This window comes from Neoarius graeffei, chromosome 16, assembly GCF_027579695.1.
Source record: "Neoarius graeffei isolate fNeoGra1 chromosome 16, fNeoGra1.pri, whole genome shotgun sequence".
In the NCBI taxonomy this organism is placed as follows: Eukaryota; Metazoa; Chordata; class Actinopteri; order Siluriformes; family Ariidae; genus Neoarius; species Neoarius graeffei.
Window position 1 is genome coordinate 42,286,825 of NC_083584.1, and position 22,162 is coordinate 42,308,986.

At 40.6% G+C, this 22,162-nt stretch overlaps 1 protein-coding gene across 8 annotated transcripts in view; it reads right to left on the bottom strand.

Moving 5' to 3' along the window:
- Positions 1-22,162, bottom strand: part of samd12 (sterile alpha motif domain containing 12) — a 269,788-nt gene that overhangs the window by 113,354 nt on the left and 134,272 nt on the right. For all 8 annotated transcript variants that reach the window (XR_009656799.1, XM_060942980.1, XM_060942979.1 and 5 more), the window contains exon 4: positions 15,210-15,350. Coding sequence is in view for 7 of the 8 variants with exons in the window: in XM_060942980.1 (XP_060798963.1) it covers positions 15,210-15,350 (141 nt within the window). In the remaining variant the exon portion in view is untranslated. The remainder of the gene's footprint in view (positions 1-15,209; positions 15,351-22,162) is intronic.

A 22,162-nucleotide genomic window follows, 5' to 3' on the forward strand; every position in this document is an offset into this window, starting at 1 on the left:
GTCTGGGGTATTTTAGTCTGAAGTGGGTGGAAGGGACTAAAGAAATATTTCTGAAAATACATACACATCTCGGACTATGGCAGTTATACCAGGCTATACACTACAGTCAACATTATTTTTAGGGTTTATATAATTTATTTGACATACCAAAGTTTCACACAGATCATCCCATTACTCATATTTGTTTGTGGAGCACTTACAGACCTGCTGAAGAATTACCAAACCAGGAAGAAACTCTGTCTTCCATACACAGTAATTAATAAGCAACATTACAATCCCTGTGACACTAATTTCCCTCAGGAACTCTGCACTTGCCCTTTGTGTCATGTCGGATTTAATTCCCAACAAACTGGACCCTTCTGTAACCAGTGTGAGTTCTACGGCTGCAGCATTCGCCACTCGTGCTCCCTTTAATGAGCCCCCGTCACGTGTCAGCACACCTGCCTAACCTGTGAACTCACATGATCGAATATGGCCAGACTGGGCTCCTATTAAATTCATATCTCAAGCAAAATCGAGGACTTCATTATATGCAATATGTCTTCATAGATACGATGTACTATTCTTCTTCATAGCCATCTTCTTACTTCCACACTGGCAAGACATAATCACAGCTTCCCAAACCCCTGTACTAAGATAGTGTCGCTGCTGGGAAAGCCTAAAAAGGCAATTAAAAAAAAATGAAATTAATCTGACCTTCTGGAGGACACAGGGAGAATTTGCCTTAGGCTTTGGCAGATAATAACACCAATCAGCTTTTCTTTCTTCCCTAACCCTCAGAGCAAAGAACACTGATTCCATTTCACATCACTATAGCCTTCACACACACATACAAAATATATAAACATGCACACACATAAATACATATGGCCATGGCCTAATAGTTAGACAAGTGGCTTTGGGACCAAAAGGTCACTGGTTCGATTCCCTAGACCAGCTGAAATGCTCTTGAGCGAGGAACCTAACCCCCAACTGGTCCCCAGGCTGCTCTGGGTATGTTGTATGTCACTCTGGATAAAAGCGTCTGCTAAACGTCATTAATGGTACATACGGCGAGTTGGCCTAGTGGTTAGCGTGACCAGGAGATTGTAATTTTTGCTCGGGGTTGGGTTATACCAAAGACCATCATAAAAATGGTACATACTGCTAACTTCTGAGGCACACCGCAATACAGATGTGAGTAAAGATTAGGGAAAAAAATCCAACTTTTAGTGAAGTAGCTTCATCCTACACTGAAAAAAAAGGAGAAAATTCATCCAACATTTAATCCAAACCTCTCTTCCCCTCCTCCTCACTATACATGGGGGTAAAATAAACTTGGGTCCTCTTCTAGGCACATTTGTAACAGTTCCAGTTGGTGTTCACTTTTTTATTATTCCCCTAACAGTCGAAATGGACGTTTTCAGGCAAGTAACTTTTTTTTTTTTTTTTAATTTTAATAACCATTCCCTGAGTTATGAAGGTCAACACACTTCTCCCTCATTTGGTGTGCGTGTTCTCTTATCTTTCCCATAATGATGGATGACTAAGGGTAATTTGGCCTCTGTGTCACCTCATATTTGTTCCCCAGTTAATCATGGATTACAGCTTGAAAGTTCCTACACACTCCAGTCAACTCAAAAATACTGTACAATTTAAATGGGAAACAGATTTCAGTTACCTTGTGTTCACTGTAATTTCCGGGGTGACAGTAATAGTGGCACGTGTTTTTGTTGAAAATAATTATTTCTTGATGAAGAATTTGTTTTTCTCTGAATAAATTTATTTCAATTCAAGGTTAGATTTGTCTCATTTTAAATATAAATAACACACACACACACACACAATTGTAATGAACAACCATTTAAGATAGACTGTTTTTACTATAACAAGCATACAATTGTTTTTTTGTAATGACTTAATTAATCAATCAATCAATCAATCAATCAATCTATCTATCTATCTATCTATCTATCTATTTATTTGTTCCCTATAATTGTAAAGCGACCTTGGGTTTTGAGAAAGGCACTATATAAATTGAACTTTATATTATCTCATCTCATCTCATTATCTGTAGCCGCTTTATCCTGTTCTACAGGGTCGCAGGCAAGCTGGAGCCTATCCCAGCTGACTACGGGCGAAAGGCGGGGTACACCCTGGACAAGTCACCAGGTCATCACAGGGCCGACACATAGACACAGACAACCATTCACACTCACGGTCAATTTAGAGTCGCCAGTTAACCTAACTTGCATGTCTTTGGACTGTGGGGGAAACCGGAGCACCTGGAGGAAACCCACGCGGACACGGGGAGAACATGCAAACTCCGCACAGAAAGGCCCTCGCCGGCCACGGGGCTCGAACCCGGACCTTCTTGCTGTGAGGCGACAGCGCTAACCACTACACCACCGTGCCGCCCAACTTTATATTATTATTATTATTATTATTATTATTATTATTAATTGTAGATATTCAGAAACTTTCAACATGGTTATCACATGCTGCTCGCTTAGTTATGCAACAAGAAAAGAGCTCGTGCTAGATCGACAGGGTGTCTGAAAAGTGGGGAACCGATGAGAATATGTTGAGCAAATACTGTATGTCAAACCGAATATGTTGAGCAAAGTCTGTAAAAGCAAGATACAGCGGCTGAGAACATGCATATAGCTGAACATATAGAGCATGTGTAGTACATAACAATGACAAAATTAAGTACATGTAGTTTTACTCTCACTAGTTGCTGACTTGTCGGACACCCTGAAGGTATACGGGTGTAAAGTTACGCCTGCTACCCAAAATGGATGTTATATCCTGAGTAATTAGAAGCACAACCTATGTCTGCTGATCACAGACTGCAGCGTGTACAGACTCACATTCAGCCTAAGAAAAATCATCTACAACGCATATTACACTACAACTCCGATGACTTACACTAACACACGGCATAATCAAAGAAAACCACATCAAACCCTAACGCTTTCAACACAGCTCAGTGAGAGATACACTTTTATGACAAGAACGTTCCCACGTCACTAAAAACAAAACAAAAACAAAACCATGAAGACATTCAGTGCATGACAAACAGCTTGCAAAAAAGGAAAACTAACATTTCTTCAGCATTTTGACATTTTATAAGGTCAGGAACCCATTTATGGCCTGTAGGTATTTTACACATCTGGAAACTAACTTTTTTAAAGAGTTGAAAGATTTATGATGATTAGTGTAAATCACTGCAAAGCACAGGGCTTTTTCACCTCTCGCTTTTAAAAGCTTTTGGAGTCTTTTTTTTTGGCATCAGTGCCACTTTGAAACACAGTGAGTCAGTGGGTGTGTGATTAACGAGGTTTGATGATTTGCAGTGAAGTGATGGGGCAGTATGGTGGTGCAGTGGTTAGCACTGTTGCCTCACAGCAAGACGGTTCCAGGTTTGAACCTCGTGGCAGACGGAGGCCTTTCTGTGTGGAGTTTGCATGTTCTCCTCGTGTCTGTGCGAGTTTCCTCTGGGTGCTCTGGTTTCTTCCCACAGTTCAAACACATGCAGGTTAGGTAAAATACTTAGCCACTAGGGTTGCACAAGCCAGCGCATACTTAGTACCAGTCCCAATCCCAGATCGATTGAGAAGGGTTGCGTCAGGAAGGGCATAAAACCTACGCTAAATCAAATATACGGATCAGGATCTGCTGTGGCGACCCCTAACAGGAGCAGTTGAAAGAAGAAGAAAATGGTTTGCAGTGAAGATTGCTGTCCAGTGCAATTAAACACAGATGACACTGCTAAATTATACCGGTACAGATCTGATATCGGTGCATTCCTCAAAGTATATGAAGATTATCTTAAAAAATACATTACTAGACATTATCTGGATAATGCATTTTGGGTTGATGCCAGACAGCAGAAAGGCTTGAGTTTGTTATTTAATCATGTAAGGCCTGACCTAGCAATCTCACCATATAAATCATGTTGCCATAAAATACCTTTTACACAGACAGTTCCACTGAAAATGATTTTAGTAATAGGAGAAAATGACATTTTATCTTATAAAACCAGATGCACCCTTCTTTTCACCTCCTACAGTAAACCGCTGGTACTTCAGCTTAATATCTTATTTCTGTCTTTTTCCCTCTCAGAGTGCACCTAGCTGGCTGGATGCTTTCAATCAAAGGATTAAAAATCCATGATTCTGACTGGTTAATCACATTTTTCATTGTTCAATCAAGATGTGATTGAACAAACTAAAGAACACATTCGTTTGACATCTGCGCTGGTTAACTATAGAAATCGTAACTATAGGGGCAGTTGACACCTGAAATCGGCCCCAACTATTCCTCTGACTAGACTGTGTTTCCTTGGTAGAAAGACATCGGCATGAGTTGAAAAGGTAAAATGAGAATGTGCAAGGGAAAATGCTGGCATGTCATCTTACAGTCTTTCTTTGTTTCTTATGCAGGCTGTGGCTGGGATTCATTAAGTAAGTGAATGCTCAGAAAAAGCTTTTTTTTTTTATTTAAAAAATCTTGTTCTAACCACACATTGCCTTGAACTGGATGATTAGTTGATGTAGTCATGGTTACAGATCTGAAAGTACTATATAAAACACTAATGAAAAGTATGTGTATCAAAGCCATTAGAAACAGGCAGTTTACGTACAGTAAGTCTGATACCCAGCTGAACCACTGCAGTCCATGCCATCTGCTCTTTCTGGCAGACTAATGGCTACATGGCATTTGTGCCCATAGCCTGTTAGTTATTTTCAAGGCTTAGATGTTCTTTATATGGGATAAAGAATTTATTTCCATTAAAAAAAAAAAAATTCTTTCCAGGGGCGTCGTGGCTCAGGTGGATAAGGCGCCATACCATAAATCCGGGGACCCACGTTCGATTCCGACCAGAGGTCATTTCCCGATCCTGCCCCGTCTCTCTCTCCCGCTCATTTCCTGCCTCTACACTGTCCTATCCAATAAAGGTGAAAAAAGCCCCCCAAAAATCCTTTCCTCAGGGCACAATGTGCGTCATTCTGATGAAGTTTAAACCAACTTAGAAATAGGCATGGTCAAACAAAAGTTCATAAGGAGTCCTGGACCAGCACATCCTTCTTCCTGAAGACGCAAAGCTGCTGGTGGAACATCTCAGACATGCAGAGATAATTCAATTAATCTGTCTTATTGAAAGTACTTTGGAAATGGTAGTCGACTGATATTCATAGTCGGCTGCCCACTACTCTGCGTCATGATCACATTCATGATCATGCATCAGAGGCTGCACGAACTCCAGCAAAGTCAGCTATAGTGATGACGAAAGTGACGTGAAGGACAGCAGTGAATCCGTTCTTTCTGCTCAGTAGCCTTCTATGTGAGCCATGAACAATAAGAGGCTGCTGCTTGATGGACTGTATCTGATAAAGCCATTGCATTTCAATCCTCCTCACTAGATTTCACTGAACCAGAATCTAATTATTTTCCTTCCAAGGATCTGTAAGCCGTAAAGGATAATTGCAATCCAGCCGCGTGATTCTGTGGAAACACAGGAATGGCACGAAGTTCGTTGGTAGAGAGAGAGAGAAAGAGAATATTTACACTAACTACTTGAGCCAGATTGCCTTTATTAAAAGGCATGTTCGCTCCGGTTTCCCCCACAGTTCGAAGACATGTGGTTAGGTTAACATGGGGCAGCCATGGGCTGAAGTGCCCTCGAACAAGGCACCTGGACCCCAACTGCACCCTGGGCACTGTAGTATAGCTGCCCATTGCTCTGGGTATGTGTGTGTGCTCATTGCTCACTTGTGTGTGTGCGCACGCGCGTGTGTTCACTGCTTCAGATGGGTTAAATGCAGAGGACGAATTTCACTGTGCTTGAGTGTCTCATCTCATTATCTCTAGCCGCTTTATCCTTCTACAGGGTCGCAGGCAAGCTGGAGCCTATCCCAGCTGACTACGGGCGAAAGGCGGGGTACACCCTGGACAAGTCGCCAGGTCATCACAGGGCTGACACACAGACACAGACAACCATTCACACTCACATTCACACCTACGCTCAATTTAGAGTCACCAGTTAACCTAACCTGCATGTCTTTGGACTGTGGGGGAAACCGGAGCACCCGGAGGAAACCCACACAGACACGGGGAGAACATGCAAACTCCACACAGAAAGGCCCTCGCCGGCCACGGGGCTCGAACCCAGGACCTTCTTGCTGTGAGGCGACAGCGCTAACCACTACACCACCGTGCCGCCCCGTGCTTGAGTGTGCATGTGACAAATAAAGGCTTCTTCTTCTAAAATGTGAACGAAATATAGACTATACACAGCAAATCATGAGGCATGTAACGATAAATCATGATACAAATTTATCACGATTCCAATCAATGAAATAAAAAATGAATCGTGATTATCATCAGATTGCGTAATCTCTTAGTTTTTCCCAGCTGCAATTGTGTTGTTTAGACAGCACAGGGCTCAATAATGTATAACAGAATAATACGTGTGACGTCACTGTAGGCAGAAGTAACACAGTTCAAATGCCACGAAAACACTCAAAAAACAGTCTAAAATGGGAAAGAGCTGTTTTGCAATTGACTGTACAAATCAATTTAACAAGAAATTGGAGGTCTCTTTTTACAGACTGCTGAAAGCTAAAGAGAAGCAAACGGAGGTAGTAGAAATGTGCATAAAAGTTTATTCAAAAAAGACTCATTTGTTATTAACTTTTAAATTATTAAATAACTAGAACATTATTTTACTTAATAGGCTATTATATTTTACTCCAACCTTTACAAATGTGGGTAAATTATTGATGGTTATTAAGAAAACGAAACAAAAGGTTTTTTTTTAATTTAACAAAAGGAATATTAAAGTTGATAAAGAATAGGAAAAAATGTGGCAATTTTTGGTCATAAAATTTTCTTCATTTAATTATATTTTTCAAAAATATCATGGGAAAATTGAATCGTGAACCCAGTATCGTGAATCGAATCATAAATTGGGTGATTCGTTACATGCGTACAAATGATGTAACAATGCATCGTTGTCATTTCTGTCCACTCCTATGGCTTATTCTTCCACTATATATTTGGTCAATAAGCGAAAGACAGAATGGTATGAGCTTATCCAACAGGTTTCCCAACAGTGTAGAATGAATGAATGAATGATGTAAGCTCAACATTCATTAAATCAACATCCTCCTCACCATTATTCAGTATGTCAGAGTCTATAAGGTACTTCTGTCCTTATACTTTCCTTCATTACAACATCCACTAGAATATCTCTATAGATTTAGGGCATCTCTATATTGGTGTGATGTTTATCCTCATACACCTAGCACACATTCTTACCATACCAGACCACACACACTCTGTACTTAACCATGCAGTGTGTGTGTGTGTGTGTGTGTGTGTGTGTGTGTGTGTGTGTTATACACACACACACACACACACACACACACACACACACACACACACTGTATATACAGCACCCTCCACAATTATTGGCACCCCGGTTAAGATGTGTTAAAAGCCTTAAAATAAATTCAATTTTTATTGCAGAAGCATAATCTCACACTGAAAATTGTAGAAAAATGTAACCTTTAACTCAAGTAAATAAAAAAAAAAATCCCTGACTAAGAAATAATTATTTTTCATAAAAATCACCTGTTCCACAATTATTGGCACCCATAACAATTCCTAGAAAATAAATGTAATTGAAGCATTTCTGTCATTTCTACTGTAGTTTATAAAGTTGATCAGAGTATCTAGGAACCTTTAATTAGTAATTCATCACATCCTGTTTCCCTGGGGTATAAAATATGATGTGACACAGAGGCCTATTTCTCTTATCCACTCTTCAACATGGGAAAGACAAGAGAACACACCATTCAAGTAAGGCAGATGTGTGTCAACCTTCATAAGTCAGGCAATGGCTACAAGAAAATAACCACTCGCCTACACCTGCCCATATCTACAGTAATCATCAAGAAGTTTAAAACAACTGGAACAGTGGCAAACAAGCCTGGACGAGGATGCAAGTTTATCTTGCCACCACGCACAGTGAGGAGGATGGTAAGAGAAGTAAAAAGTTCTCCAAAGCTCACTGTTAGAGAATTGCATCAAAGAGTAGCATCTTGGGGTCACAAAGTCTCCATAACAACCATCAGGCGCTATCTACATGCCAACAAGCTGTTTGGGAGGCATGCACAGAAAAAGCCTTTTCTCACTTACAAGCATAAACATAAACATCTGGAGTTCGCTTTGTGGTACTGGGACTTCAACTGGGACCATGTGCTTTGGTCAGATGAGGCCAAGATAGAGCTTTTTGGCAACAAACACTCTAAGTGGGTCTGGCGTAACACAAAAGATGAGTATGCGGAAAAGCACCTCATGCCCACTGTGAAGTATGGGGGAGGATCGGTGATGCTGTGGGCCTGTTTCTCTTCCAAAGGCCCCGGGAACCTTGTTAGTGTGCATGGCATCATGAACTCTTTGAAATACCAGGACATTTTAAATCAAAATCTGGATGACCATCTCAGTCCCCAGACCTCAACCCAAACCTGTGGGGTGAGCTGAAGAGGAGAGTGCATAGGAGAGGACCCAGGACTCTGGAAGATTTAGAGAGATTGTGCAAAGAGGAATGGTCGAAGATCCCGCTCTCTGTATTCTCCCATCTTGTGAAATGTTATAGAAGAAAGAAAGAAGAAACCTTTATTTGTCACATGCACACTTCAAGCACAGTGAAATTCATCCTCTGCATTTAACCCATCTGAAGCAGTGAACACACGCACACACTCAGAGCAGTGGGCAGCCACACCAGAGCGCCCAGGGAGCAGTCAGGGGTTTGGTACCTTGCTCAAGGGCACCTCAGCCCAAGGCCGCCCCATATTAACCTAACTGCATGTCTTTGGATGGAGCACCCAGAGGAAACCCACACAGACACGGGGAGAACATGCAAACTCCACACAGAAAGGCCCTCGCCGGCCGCTGGGTTCAAACCTGGAACCTTCTTGCTGTGAGGCGACCGTGCTAACCACTACACCACCGTGCAGCCCTTGGAGAAGATTAAATGCTGTCTTATTGGCAAAAGGGTGTTGTACAAAGTATTAACATCAGGGGTGCCAATAATTTTGGCACACATGATTTAATGTAAAAGAATTATTTCTTGATGTGGGATTTTTTTTCCCCCACTGAATAAATGCACTTCAATTAAAGGTTGGATTTTTTCTCTTTTTTTGCATTGTTGTCCTATATTATTTAAAAAAAAATTATTAGAAGCCTAAGAACATATCTTAATGAGGGGTGCCAATAATTGTGGAGGGTGCTGTGTGTGTACATATATGTATTTGTAATTTTTTTTTTTTACTTGACATTTTTACCAAAATAAGTTTTTACTACAAAAACTTGGCTAGAATTTTAAAAACATGAACCAGTGCTGCTTCAGAGAAGAACATCTACTGTGGGAAATCAAATGGGTTCATGTAAATTACTGAAGGCATTTCATTAAGATAGAAAAGAGTTTACAGAGCCTCTCATTTATCCTCTCTGGTCTGTTTAATAAAATGACAACATGGTTAATTCAAGTCTTAAATGAAAACAATGTTTAAAGAAGTAGATAAAGAGTAAGCAAAGAATAAAGAGCCAAGTGCAAAAAACAAAACAGAATCAATTGAAATTAATAAGCAATTATTGGACGAGGCTGAACAAAATATCGGGATTTGTAAGTGGTGAGCAAGGAGCAATTATTTACCAATGTCGAAGGCAGAGGCAAATAATTGCTTATGAGCCACTAACAAATCACGATCTTCTTCTTTTGGCTGCTCCCGATTAGGGGTCACCACAGTGGATCTTTCGTCTCCATAGCTCCCTGTCTTCCGCATCCTTCTCTACCACACCTGCCACTTTCATGTCCTCTCTCACCACATCCATGTATCTCCTCTTTGGCCTTCCTCGTTTTCATTTGCCTGGCAGCTCCATCCTCAACATTCTCCTTCCAACATGCTCTGCATCTCTTCTCAGGATGTGCCCACACCATCTCAGTCTCATCTCACTTAGCTTCATTCCCAAGCTCTCCACATGTGCTGTCCCTCTGATGTGCTCGTTCCTTATCCTGTCCAACCTCCCATCGCAAACCTTAAAGGAACAGTCCACCATACTTCCATAATGAAATATGCTCTTATCTGAATTGAGACAAGCTGCTCCGTACCTCTCCGAGCTTTGCGCGACCTCCCAGTCAGTCAGTCAGACACGCTGTCACTCCTGTTAGCAATGTAGCTAGGCTCAGCATGGCCAATGGTATTTTTTGGGGCTGTAGTTAGATGCAACCAAACTCTTCCGCGTTTTTCCTGTTTACATAGGTTTATATGACCAGTGACATGAAACAAGTTCAGTTACACAAATTGAAACGTAGCGATTTTCTATGCTATGGAAAGTCCGCACTATAATGACAGGCGTACTAACACCTTCTGCGCGCTTCGGCAGCGCATTGTGACTGCGTCTGACTGACTGGGAGGTCGAGCAAAGCTCGGAGAGGTACGGAGCAGCTCGTCTCAATTCAGATAAGAGCATATTTCATTATGGAAGTACGGTGGACTGTTCCTTTAACATCCTCAACTCCGCCACCTCCAACTTTGCCTCCTGTCTCTTCGTTAAGGGTACGGTCTCCAATCCATAGCTGGTCTCACTACTGTCTTATACATCTTACCTTTCACTTTTGCTGGGACTTTCTGATCACAAATGACTCCCGAAATCCTTTTCCAACTGCTCCACCCTGCCTGCACTCTCTTTCTCACCTCACTATCGCAGCCCTCATTTTCCTGCACAGTTGACCTAAGGTCCACTAACAAATCATGATATTTTCTGAAAACCGAGTTCAATAATTATTTTATCATTCAAATGTTTTTTTTTGAAATACTGATTACAAAGTTCACGCAGTGAGTCAAACAATAACAAAGAAATCAGTTGAAATCGTTGTTTTATTTACATCTCGTAGGACTGAAAATATGAATGTGAAGTAACTGTGCATGAGCAGACCATTATTTGTAGGCAGTTATTTGCAGCTCTCTCAGCCAATCAAGATGGTGTAAAAATAATTTGAATGATGATAAGCAATTATTGGACGAGGTTGAACAAAATATTGCTTTGCTAGTAGCAATCAAGCAATTATTTGCTGATGCCGAAGAAGAAAATAATTGATGATGAAGAAAATAATTGTTTTCTCATTCAAAATTTTTTTTTTGAAATTCTGATAATATTATTAGCATAACAGCTAAAGCTATTTTTTTCACTGGGGTCATGCACGTGACTGGCAGAAATGAGGCCATTTTGTGCCGTTTGTCGTTCGCTATATCATTAATTGTTGCAATTCAAAGTGTGTAGATGCAAAATAACTGCGCATGAGTATGGTAGACGGGCGGCACGGTGGTGTAGTGGTTAGTGCCGTTGCCTCACAGCAAGAAGGTCCGGGTTCGAGCCCTGTGGCCGGCGAGGGCCTTTCTGTGCGGAGTTTGCATGTTCAGGTTAACTGGTGACTCTAAATTGACTGTAGGTGTGAATGTGAGTGTGAATGGTTGTCTGTGTCTATGTGTCAGCCCTGTGATGACCTGGCGACTTGTCCAGGGTGTACCCCGCCTCTCGCCCGTAGTCAGCTGGGATAGGCTCCAGCTTGCCTGCGACCCTGTAGAACAGGATAAAGCGGCTAGAGATAATGAGATGAGTACGGTAGACCATTATTCGTAGGCAGTTATTTGCAGTTTGCTCAGCTAATCGAAATGTCTTATTTACAGTCATGAACTAACCACCAATGGTTAAACAATAACAAGTAATTGTTGTTGCCATTCATGTAATTTCTAATGCCTTGGTCACAACCGGCCGTACGTGCTCCTACGGCCAGTCTACGTGCAAAAAACGCAAGAAATGCACGGAGGGCGCGCGTGAAACGCACGGAGGGTGCGCGTGTGACGTGCTGATTTTCGAGCCGTAGACTGGCCGCAGAGGTTCTTTGTCATGTCAAACAAACTCTACGGGCACTTACGTTTTTTTTCAGGTTGCAAGACAAACTTACGGCCAACGCGCGTCTTTCTCCATGAACAAAAAAAACGCAGCGATTTGGGAAACGCCAAAAATCGCACGGCCAAAAAATCGTACGTCCAGTTGTGACCTAGGCTTAAGGGATGTTGCTTGTTCTTGACAAATTTTAGTTGAACTCCCCTGCTCTATAGAAACAATGTTCACCTTAAAACCTTTCTCTTCTCACCTGGTGCCTCAGCCATTTAAATTTCCAGACATGCCCAAATTTTCCAGTGGGGACTCATTCAGTTTGAGACATAGATTTGCTGTCACATTCACACATCACACTTACCAGTGAAGGTTCCTGTAGCCAGAATACTGAACTGTTTCCATGGTTACTTGGTTCATTTGACTCACCTGCAACTCATTTAGTCAATGATGATATAAATGGCCCGCTCCACAGCCCGTGGCAAAGTCTTGCCAGTCTACTCTAGCAAGTCCAATCCTTTCTAAATAGTTCAGAGCTCTTATCCTTCTCCTTATGTTGAATGTAGTCGACTAACTCCACTGTGCTTTTGGAACACTCTTTGTACCCGTTAAATTTTCAAATCCTATTGTACCTCTCTCTATCACACACTCATGTTCATTTTGGTTATGTTTTCCAGTCCCATATGCCTCACTGCGGTCACTGAATGATTTAATACAGTGCTTTAAGATGCACAACCGAATAATAAGCCGAGAGGTCTTGCTCAACCTCAACATAATTTATATACAGACACGCTGATAAAATGGTAAAAGTGCCATTTAGTACAAACAGATTACGTAAGTTTTATTCCGTTTCATTTTAAATGAGATCCCAGCTTCACAGAAGTTTATTGGTTTGTTCTAAACCTCCCTGTTTGGTTTCCTAGTGGTCATTATTGCTCATGTGACATATACTATATGGGACATTCCACCGAATGGGTGCCATTTGCTTGTTGTACCACTCCCAAATTAAACTTAATTTGTTATATCTTTTCAACACTGATTATAATAACACATATATTTAACTATTCAAAATGTGTATTGGTCAACCTCAGGCTACGTTACAAGGTTTGGAAGTCAAAGATGGCTGCATTTTTTTTCAGTCCTGTTACCAAAACTCTGAAAGTAACAGGACTGAGTTTTTAGCCTAGGATTAGCTAATACATGCCACATGGCGTCATCGCTAATAGCATGACCACACTTAGCACATTCTAGTGATTTACCAAAAATCTGTATTTTTAAAATAAACAAATATCATCTAAGAAACAATTTAAGTAACAGGACAGTATGTTGACATTGACCTTATCAGTCAAAGTAAAAAAAAAAATCATCAAATATACAGAAAAGTAAATGAGAGAACTAACTTTTGGTCTTCCCATGGCCTTCAGAAGACACAACTGATGTAACTTCCTGTTGAGCATGTGATTTATGGAATGTTCCAAATTTGTCAGATGAGGTAATATATTTGGGTAACAGGACTGAGTGAAAACCCAGGGACATGACTAAAATGTGTATTTTAACTAAGATATTGTGGATTTCTTATGAAAAAAATATATTTAAACCATGGATAGGATATGGAGTCACACAACAGTGCAAAAGAAATACTGTTTCTGAAGGATTTTAATCATAATATTTCATAGTTAAGTATAAAGTTAGAGTGCGGGGACAGGTAACACATGCTATTTTTCAGTGTTTTAGGTAGTTTTTATTAATCCTTGCAATTATATATCTTAAATTTGAAATCAGATCAATGTGCAGGACATTCTGCGTAATAAGGAAATGTATTTTAAAGTACATTTTTATGTGCATTTATACATATAATTTTCTAGGGACGGAAATGACACCGATTCGGTGGAATGGCTCATATGGCCAAAAGTATGTAGAAACCCATATGGGGTTCTTCCCCAAACTGTTGCCACAAAGTTGGAAGCACACACTTGTTTATAATATCCTTCTATGCTCTAGCATTACGCTTTCCCTTCACTGGAACTAAGAGGCTCAAACCTGTTCCAGCATGACAATGCTCCTGTGCACAAAGCACACTCCATAAAGACATGATTTGCCAAAGCTGGAGTGTAAGAACTTGAGTGTCTTGCACAGAGCCTTGACCTCAACCCCACTGAGCATCTTTGGGAAGAACTGGAACTCCGACTGCACTCCAGACCTCCTCATCCAACATCACTAATGCTCTTGTGGTTGAATGAACACAAATCCCCACAGCCATACTCTAAAATCTAGTGGAAATCCTCCCCAGAAGAGTGGAGCTTATAACAACAGCATAAGGGAAACTAAATCTGGAATGGGATGCTCAGCAAGCACCTGTGGGTGTGATGTCAGGTGTCTACAATCTTTCAGCCAGTGTATACTTGGCAAAAAATGACATTTAGCAAGTGAAATATCTTGAATGTAGTCAGATGTATCTAGTATAATATTACACTAAACCAAATACATCATTATTAAACCTATTTCTAGACATTTTTAAAACTTATTTCAAGCTTGAAACAGACTTGCTCTATTGACAGAAAGCTTTGCTAACTTTAAGCATTTATTTCTAGAGCAAAATGAAGCAAAATTATCTGTTAAATTTGTAAAAATGTCTAGAAATAAATGTAAGAATTTCTATTTAGTTTAGTGTAACCTTAAAATAGGAAATACTAGACACATCTCGGCTATATTTAAGATAATTTCACCTGCTGAGTCATGGTGTTTCAAAAAATCTGATATCAAAATTTTATGTTTAATGTTTTTTGTTTTTATCTTTTTAGGTATAGAAATGCCATTCACCGGAAAAGAAAAGGCATTTTGTGTGTTAGAGTGCCGTGTCTCAGGCGGCGCACGCAATGAAAATTTGTGAAATCGTTCATGCAATCCACATACCTTGGAATTTCTCATTCAGAAATTTGAGGAATAAATCTTATATTGCTCAACATTAAGCCTGTTCAGTTTCATTTGTCTCGACTGTGTAGTTTCTGGGATATTTACATCTCAAATAATATTACATTTTTGAAACACCCTGTATATTTGCTGTGTATGCTACAGGGTGTCCAAAAAGTCTCCATACAGAGGAGAAAATTAACACTTTTTTAAAAGCAAAATCTAACTTTATTTACAAAACATCTTATCCTCTATCGGATTGCCATTTCTTTGTAAACACGCAGAATCGTCTCTCCCACTCATGATGAACTCGTGTTATCACATCTGGTGTGTGTGTGTGTGTGTACCTTGTGTAAGGAGCTGCAGGGTGCGGACCTCCTCTCTGACACGGAGCTGCAGGACCTGTTGCAGGATGTACTGCCTCTGGCTCTCCTGCATGATACCCATCCTCTCCAGCTTCCTATCTGTCAGCCGCATCAAAGCTCGACCTGCAGGCACAGTGAATTTACTTAATAGAAAACTACTGCAGGTGATGTAACTCAGCACAGCAATTCCAAAGCCAACAGCTAACATTTACATAGCTGCCAACATTCCGAAATTGTAAATAGTAATACAAGGTTGGGTACTGAGTCTTGGTGGGGGGTCGGGGGGGCGAAGCCCCCCGCCGCCAAAGCTTTCTAGCAAAACTACCCTGAAAAATCACACTAAAACAAAATAGGTTGACAACATTTATTCTACAAACTAAACTATCATCTTACATTAATTTGCAAAGTTCTTTTCAACAACAATGTATGAAAATAATCAGTGAATCAGGCAAAAACTTCAAACAATGCAATTGGCACATATAACTTTTGACAAAGTACACATTAGAGAAATAGACTAGAGCTTACTCAGTCAACAGTTGATGTTATTGCACCACATAAATGTCTCACCGACATGGAGCACAAAACGCTTAGTGATCGCCCTTACTTGACTTAGAAATGAAGGGAAACTCCTCTTGGTACGAGTCCTTGAAGCGCTGGCCCTTCCCCTTAGCCATGCTTTCTTTAGAGATTAGTACTACGCTACATCTTCATAACAAAAGCTTAAAACGCCATGCTTTGTTCAGAAACTTCGTGAACAAAGGCCAGACGATAGCGTGCCATGGATGATCTAATAGCATCATTGATTGGCTGAGAGAACAAGCAATAGCCAATGAAATTTGGCGTAGTATCTGCCGCTTGGAACGAAGCGGTGTTTTATCAAATACGAATCCCACCAGTGATAGACTTTGAAAATGACCCATGAAAATTGGCAAAATCATATTTTATTGTAGTAAATTCGTATTTTCGTAATCAAAACGACAAATCGTAATAAATACGATTTATTCGTAGTAGTTGGCAGCTATGCATTTACCAACAATTTACACAAAATCACGAAACACCCTGTAATTCAACCTGGTTCATGTTTGTTTTTTTGTTTGAGTGTTTTGTCCACCGGTTGTGGTGTAGCTCCGGAACCAGTTTCGGGTGTCGGTTCCCTTCAGGCCTTGGGCCGTCATGGGTGATGCCTGTGCTCCTTGCTATGGACTTCAGTGAGCTCGTTGCGCTTTTAACATCAGGGTTGTCCAGTGCTCTGTGCGGCGGTGCTTTTGTGCTTAGCACGGTGTTCCGAGTGACGTTGCCCGGTAGCGTCGGATTTATCTTCATGTGCTGGTGGGACTGTGGTAGCTATGCCATTGGAATTACATCCTGGCTCTCCTTTGGTGGACTTTTTTTTTCTTTCCCTAATTGTAAAGCGACCTTGGGTGTGAGAAGGGCACTATATAAATTGAACTGATTATTATTAAGTGCAGCATGAATTGAACCTGAGTAGATGAGTTTATCTGGCATGTAGCCCTCGACTCTCTTGCAATATATTAAAAAGAAAAACTTCAGTGAAAGAAAATTAACTGGAATTTTTTTTTTTGCTTGTGATAGCATACTAGTCAAGATCAGACGAAGTTCACTGAATTTCTCAACATTTCCTGTTTCTTTATGACATCATCAAGGGAAGAATGAATAATCCAAATCTCATATTTTTCATATTTGTGCCTTTTGGCTTGAGGCACAACACTTTGTATGAGATAAACAATGGAATTTTAGTTGTGTCTACGAAAACGACATTCCATATTCATTCGCTCAGAAGCTTAAGTGTAGCATGTTCAGCTGTGAGCCAGAATATGAGTTCTTCTGAATCCTCTTTCCTTGTTTGATGCAAGAGACGATGGCTCTCTCACATTCCCTCTCGGTGAAATTCTCCCAGTTTCTTTAATCTATTAAGTAGGTTAGCTAGTGGACTGATGCTGACGTGACCGTTTCCCCGCTCTGCAAAAGCATTTGCGGCAGCAGTGGCTGTTGACAACCAGACAGTAATTTAAAGCAAAGTGTGTGCTGCATGTGTGCAAACCAGCTTAAAGCGCCCTAACAAAAAAAGGCCTCTCAAATAGCCAACCAACCTTTTCCACAGACAGCGTAATGTGGAAATGCAGGGAAAAAACTATCTGAATGAGAACGAGTAGGTGGAAAGACTTCAGGAAGCCTTTAATGAGTGCAATGGTTTTCGAGCCTACATAGACCAAAGAAAGCATGACAACAGAATAAAAGCAAAAGGAAAGAGAACAGGAGATAGGAACTGTCCTTATTATTTGGTAAGCTTGATTGAAATTGGACACTTTCACAATACACAGTAACTGACGGATAAAAAAAGCATAGCAACAACAGCAAGGTTTCCAGGCCTGTCACTGAGCAACATCTGCGTCAAAGAACTATCAAATTTTTACTGACATTTATAAAACGCCTACTATGAGCTTCTGGCTGCGTGCTATGTTTAGCCACGCTACATTAGAAGAAGAGAATGAGGGCTCTTGTGTAGGTGGATGTGATCAGACTGAGGCTTCTCCATAAAAATGGACGTGGGCCAGACGAGCTCTTCATTTGGCAGCCAGAGCTGGAACTTTGTCCTTCTTTCTGACTCGGTGCCTTCAAAATCCCAGAAAGACGCAGAATGGAATGAGTCAAGCCATGGCTAAGACTAGTGCGCTGAGGAGGAGAAGAGAATACAGAGGGGAGATAAGAGGGAATAGGAGAAAATCGAGAACGAAACAAGAAGAGAAGATGAAGTGAGGAGATCCAAAGACAGTCACCAAATTATAAACCAAACAAGCAGCAAGGGAACTGGGAATGAAGCCATTCGAAACAGAGCTCAGCTCATAAACATGTCCTATAAAAACATTATGGATGTTGCTCAGCTGTGAACATCAAAGGTCACTGAGTGGGGAAAAAACACACACACGCAACTTTAAAGTACAAAGTAGAACAGGCAAGACGTTACAGTTCATTCAAATGCGCCAAGACATCTTACACTGTCTGTCAAGTGGGAGAGAAACAAGCCATAAAAGGCCATAAAGCCATAGTGCCTATAGATAGTTTTCACTGACGTCACGGCATTCCGGGGAACGCCCTCCAGCCGCCATCTTGTGGGGCAAACAAAACAGACCATCGCCATTACCGGCTACGTTATCTCGGAAGAATTTATGAAGTTATATAGTCAGTTTTCTAAAATAAAGATCAATGTCGGCAAAATCAAGCAAACAGAAGTATATAGATACATTAGACGACATCTCACGACAACGGTATGCAGCCAAACTGGCCTTGATTGGGGGAATTGACCCCTACGAAGTGGACAAAGATGCATTTTCAAGTGACTATGCAGGGCTGCCAAAGCCTGAAACTGCCAAAGCCTGCTCCAAAGCCTGAAACTGACTTCATCAAACTTTAAAGGCTGTCTGATATATACAACTTTATATATTCACAGCGCGACTTTTGTCGGATACCGCCTTTTTCATGGCTGAATTGCGCAGATCCGATTTTTTTTTTTGGGGGGGGGGGGCATTGGAGTGTCTAATTATAATTTCAAAGTAAATTCTGTATTAAAATTACTAAGTAAGCAAATCCATTACAGTCCATGAAACAGGAAGTATAAGGATGAGAAAAAAAAAACAGTTTAGATCGGAAAGCTGCGCACATTTGCGCAGTCCTGCACACCGCTGGGGCTGCGCAAATGTGCGCAGCTTTACGATTTAAACTGTTTTTTTTCTCATCCTTATACTTCCTGTTTCATGGACTGTAACGGATTTGCTTATTTAGTAATTTTAATACAGAATTTACTTTGAAATTATAATCAGACACTCCAACACCCCCCCCCCCCCAAAAAAAAAAATCGGATCTGCGCGATTCAGGCGGCATCCGCCAAAAGGCGTGGTGTTTGCATCCCAAACACAAATCAAATCATACAGAATAGACCTAAAATGTTTTTCAAAAATGACCCTTGCATGAGTGAAGTGACAAGTTTCAAACAGAAATGTGACAAACGAGCGATATTAAGTGTACATTACAATGTAAACGTACACTCAGCGGTTCCAGTTAGGCATTCTCCAGAGATTGTTCACATGATGTTTTGGTTTCCAAAAACAAACTTAAACACAATTGATTGTTTATTTAAACAACTTATCACTTATAAAATGATCGGAGCAGACTTTGCTGTGTTTGGAAGGCTGATAATCCTTGCGGTTGATTCTTGCAAACCATAGATTTCTCCTTTGTATGCTGAGTTTGTTTGCTCGCCTTCGTGCTCCCGTACAGTGGGAATTGCATAAAAGCTCCGCTTGACTTCATCATCTGACCTGTTACGACAGCCGTGAATACAACAGGTGTGCACCACTGCTAGCTTTAAATAGCCTGCTTGGGTTCTTTTGAAGACTTTGTACTCGCGCGTTACAATGTGTGCTCAGTGACCCGTACGGTAAGCTTGACCCGCAAGATGGCCGCCACTAGGGAATCCCCGACTCTGTGACGTCATGTGAAAACTATCTATAGGAGTTACACTGCCACAGAGCCACAACAACTGATTATGCACCACTACTCTCACTAGTGTGGATCCATCAAAAATACATTTTGAAGAAGATGCCTTGATCAAGTGCACTTCAGCCATGCATACAGAGAGATGGGAAAGTGCTGTTCATTCACTCCCCCTACATTTTTCATGCCAGTCCAGGGAATCAAACCAGCAACCCTTTGGGCCCAAGGCTGCTTCTCTAACCTTTAGGCCATGGTTACCTCTCATTTTTTTTCTAGGTTTTGCAACAAGAGGTAAAACAGATCAGCTATGTCTCAAGTCTATATGGAATCAAATGCAGAAAAATGACTGGTAAGGCAATAACTGGTTTTATTTAATCCATCCTTATTGGCAAGAGTGGTGAGAATCACCTGGATACCGTCTTTTGCGAGTCATTTTAAAAGAAATTTGCATACTCAGATGTATGCCTTTAACATCCAATTTTTCTTTCCAATTTTCCCCATTTTCCTCCCAATTTTATGAGCCAGCTCTTCCCATCAGTTACTTACCAAGTCGAGTGAAGGCTAACGTGTGCTTCCTCAGAGATACATGAAGCCACTCAACTGTATTTTTTCAAACTCCTGCTCAGTGAACCCATTTGGAAGAAAGCGCTATCTACCCTCTTCCACATACACAAGCTAACAGATGCCCACAATTGAGTGGTGTCCCATTAAGAATTTTAAAAATGATCCTGAATTTGAAAAGTATCATGATGTACAGTCCTGTGCAAAAGTCTTCGGCACCCTGGTTTTTTTCCATACAAACTTTGTTATAGATTTCTATTTCATGACTTCTACATTATCGAGTCAGTACAAAAACGTTTTAGCGTTCCAAACGTTCGTTTTCCAGCACAAAATTAAATATTACAGGGAAAAAAAAATGTTTGTATCTGAGCAGCATATTACATAAGAGACCACTTTTCAGATTAAAAAAGAGAACATAATGAAGGCTGCTGGGTTTTGGTGCAAAATGAAGAAGCGAGTGTGACAGTCAAAGTGTCCAGAAGAACTGCGGCTGGTTCTGTAAGATGCTCAGTAAAACCTACAGATCATTTCTTTATCAAACTGCACTCATTGTACCTGAGACTACTGTTTTTTTTTTTTTAAAGCAAAGAGTCGTCTCACACCAAATATTGACTTTGTTTCATTTATTATGGCTTACTGCTGCTTATAGTATTTTTTTTAATGTTGAAACATTTCATTTCATTATTTTTAAGCCATTTCTGGTCTACAGTATTTATTTATATGTGACTAAGATTTTTGCACTGTACTTAACTTGCTAATTAAGTATGCAGATGACATCACATTTAATATACCTATTAATGCTAGTGTTTGTTCTGATGACTCTGAGGTTAAAGTCCAGTTGTTCATTGAGTGGTCGGAGGCGAACCACATGAAGGTAAATCTAACAAAAACTTGGGAACTGCTCCTTAGAGGTAGAACAACTAGGATGCCGCCAGACCCTCTTGAAATTACTGATCGTAAAGATAAGCTGAAACTGTTGGCGGTTATTTTCAAGTAAAATCCCACCAAGTGGGATTCGCATTTTGAATATTTTCTTAGTGAAGCTAGTAGCCAGTTATATATATGTTAAGGGTATGCAAATATAATCAGTATTCTATTAGTAATTTAGATTTACTTTTCCAAAGTCTGATTTTATCTATTTGATTCATATGCAATTCAGGTCTGGGGTAGCGCTTTCTACAGTAAGTATTTAAGTAGGATTGACAAGTTATTTGCTCGATCTTATAAGTCTGGTTCCTGTTCCAAGCAATTGAGCATTACTGAGATTTTGTAAAATAGGGACTTAAAGTTATGGAACCGGATTACAACCATGAATATGGCTCTTAGCGATCTCCTGCTGCCATAGAGAAACAGGCAACTGAGAAAAAGGGCACAGAATCTTATCTTGCTCAAAGTACAGACTAGTCATTTTAAGTCGGCTTTTATCAATAGATGTCTTTTTAACTATTCGCAGCATTTTAGCTGATATGCCTTTGGTCTTTGATGGATTTATATTAGAGAGCACATTAATGTATTTTTTAATTCTTTATTTGTGATTGTATTTTGTAAATGGGGAGCATCTGTTTGCCTTGTTATATTTAATAAAGACTAATAATAATAATAATAATAATAATAATAATTATTAAGGCGGCACGGTGGTGTAGTGGTTAGCGCTGTCGCCTCACAGCAAGAAGGTCCGGGTTCGAGCCCCGTGGCCGGCGAGGGCCTTTCTGTGCGGAGTTTGCATGTTCTCCCCGTGTCCGCGTGGGTTTCCTCCGGGTGCTCCGGTTTCCCCCACAGTCCAAAGACATGCAGGTTAGGCTAACTGGTGACTCTAAATTGACCGTAGGTGTGAATGTGAGTGTGAATGGTTGTCTGTGTCT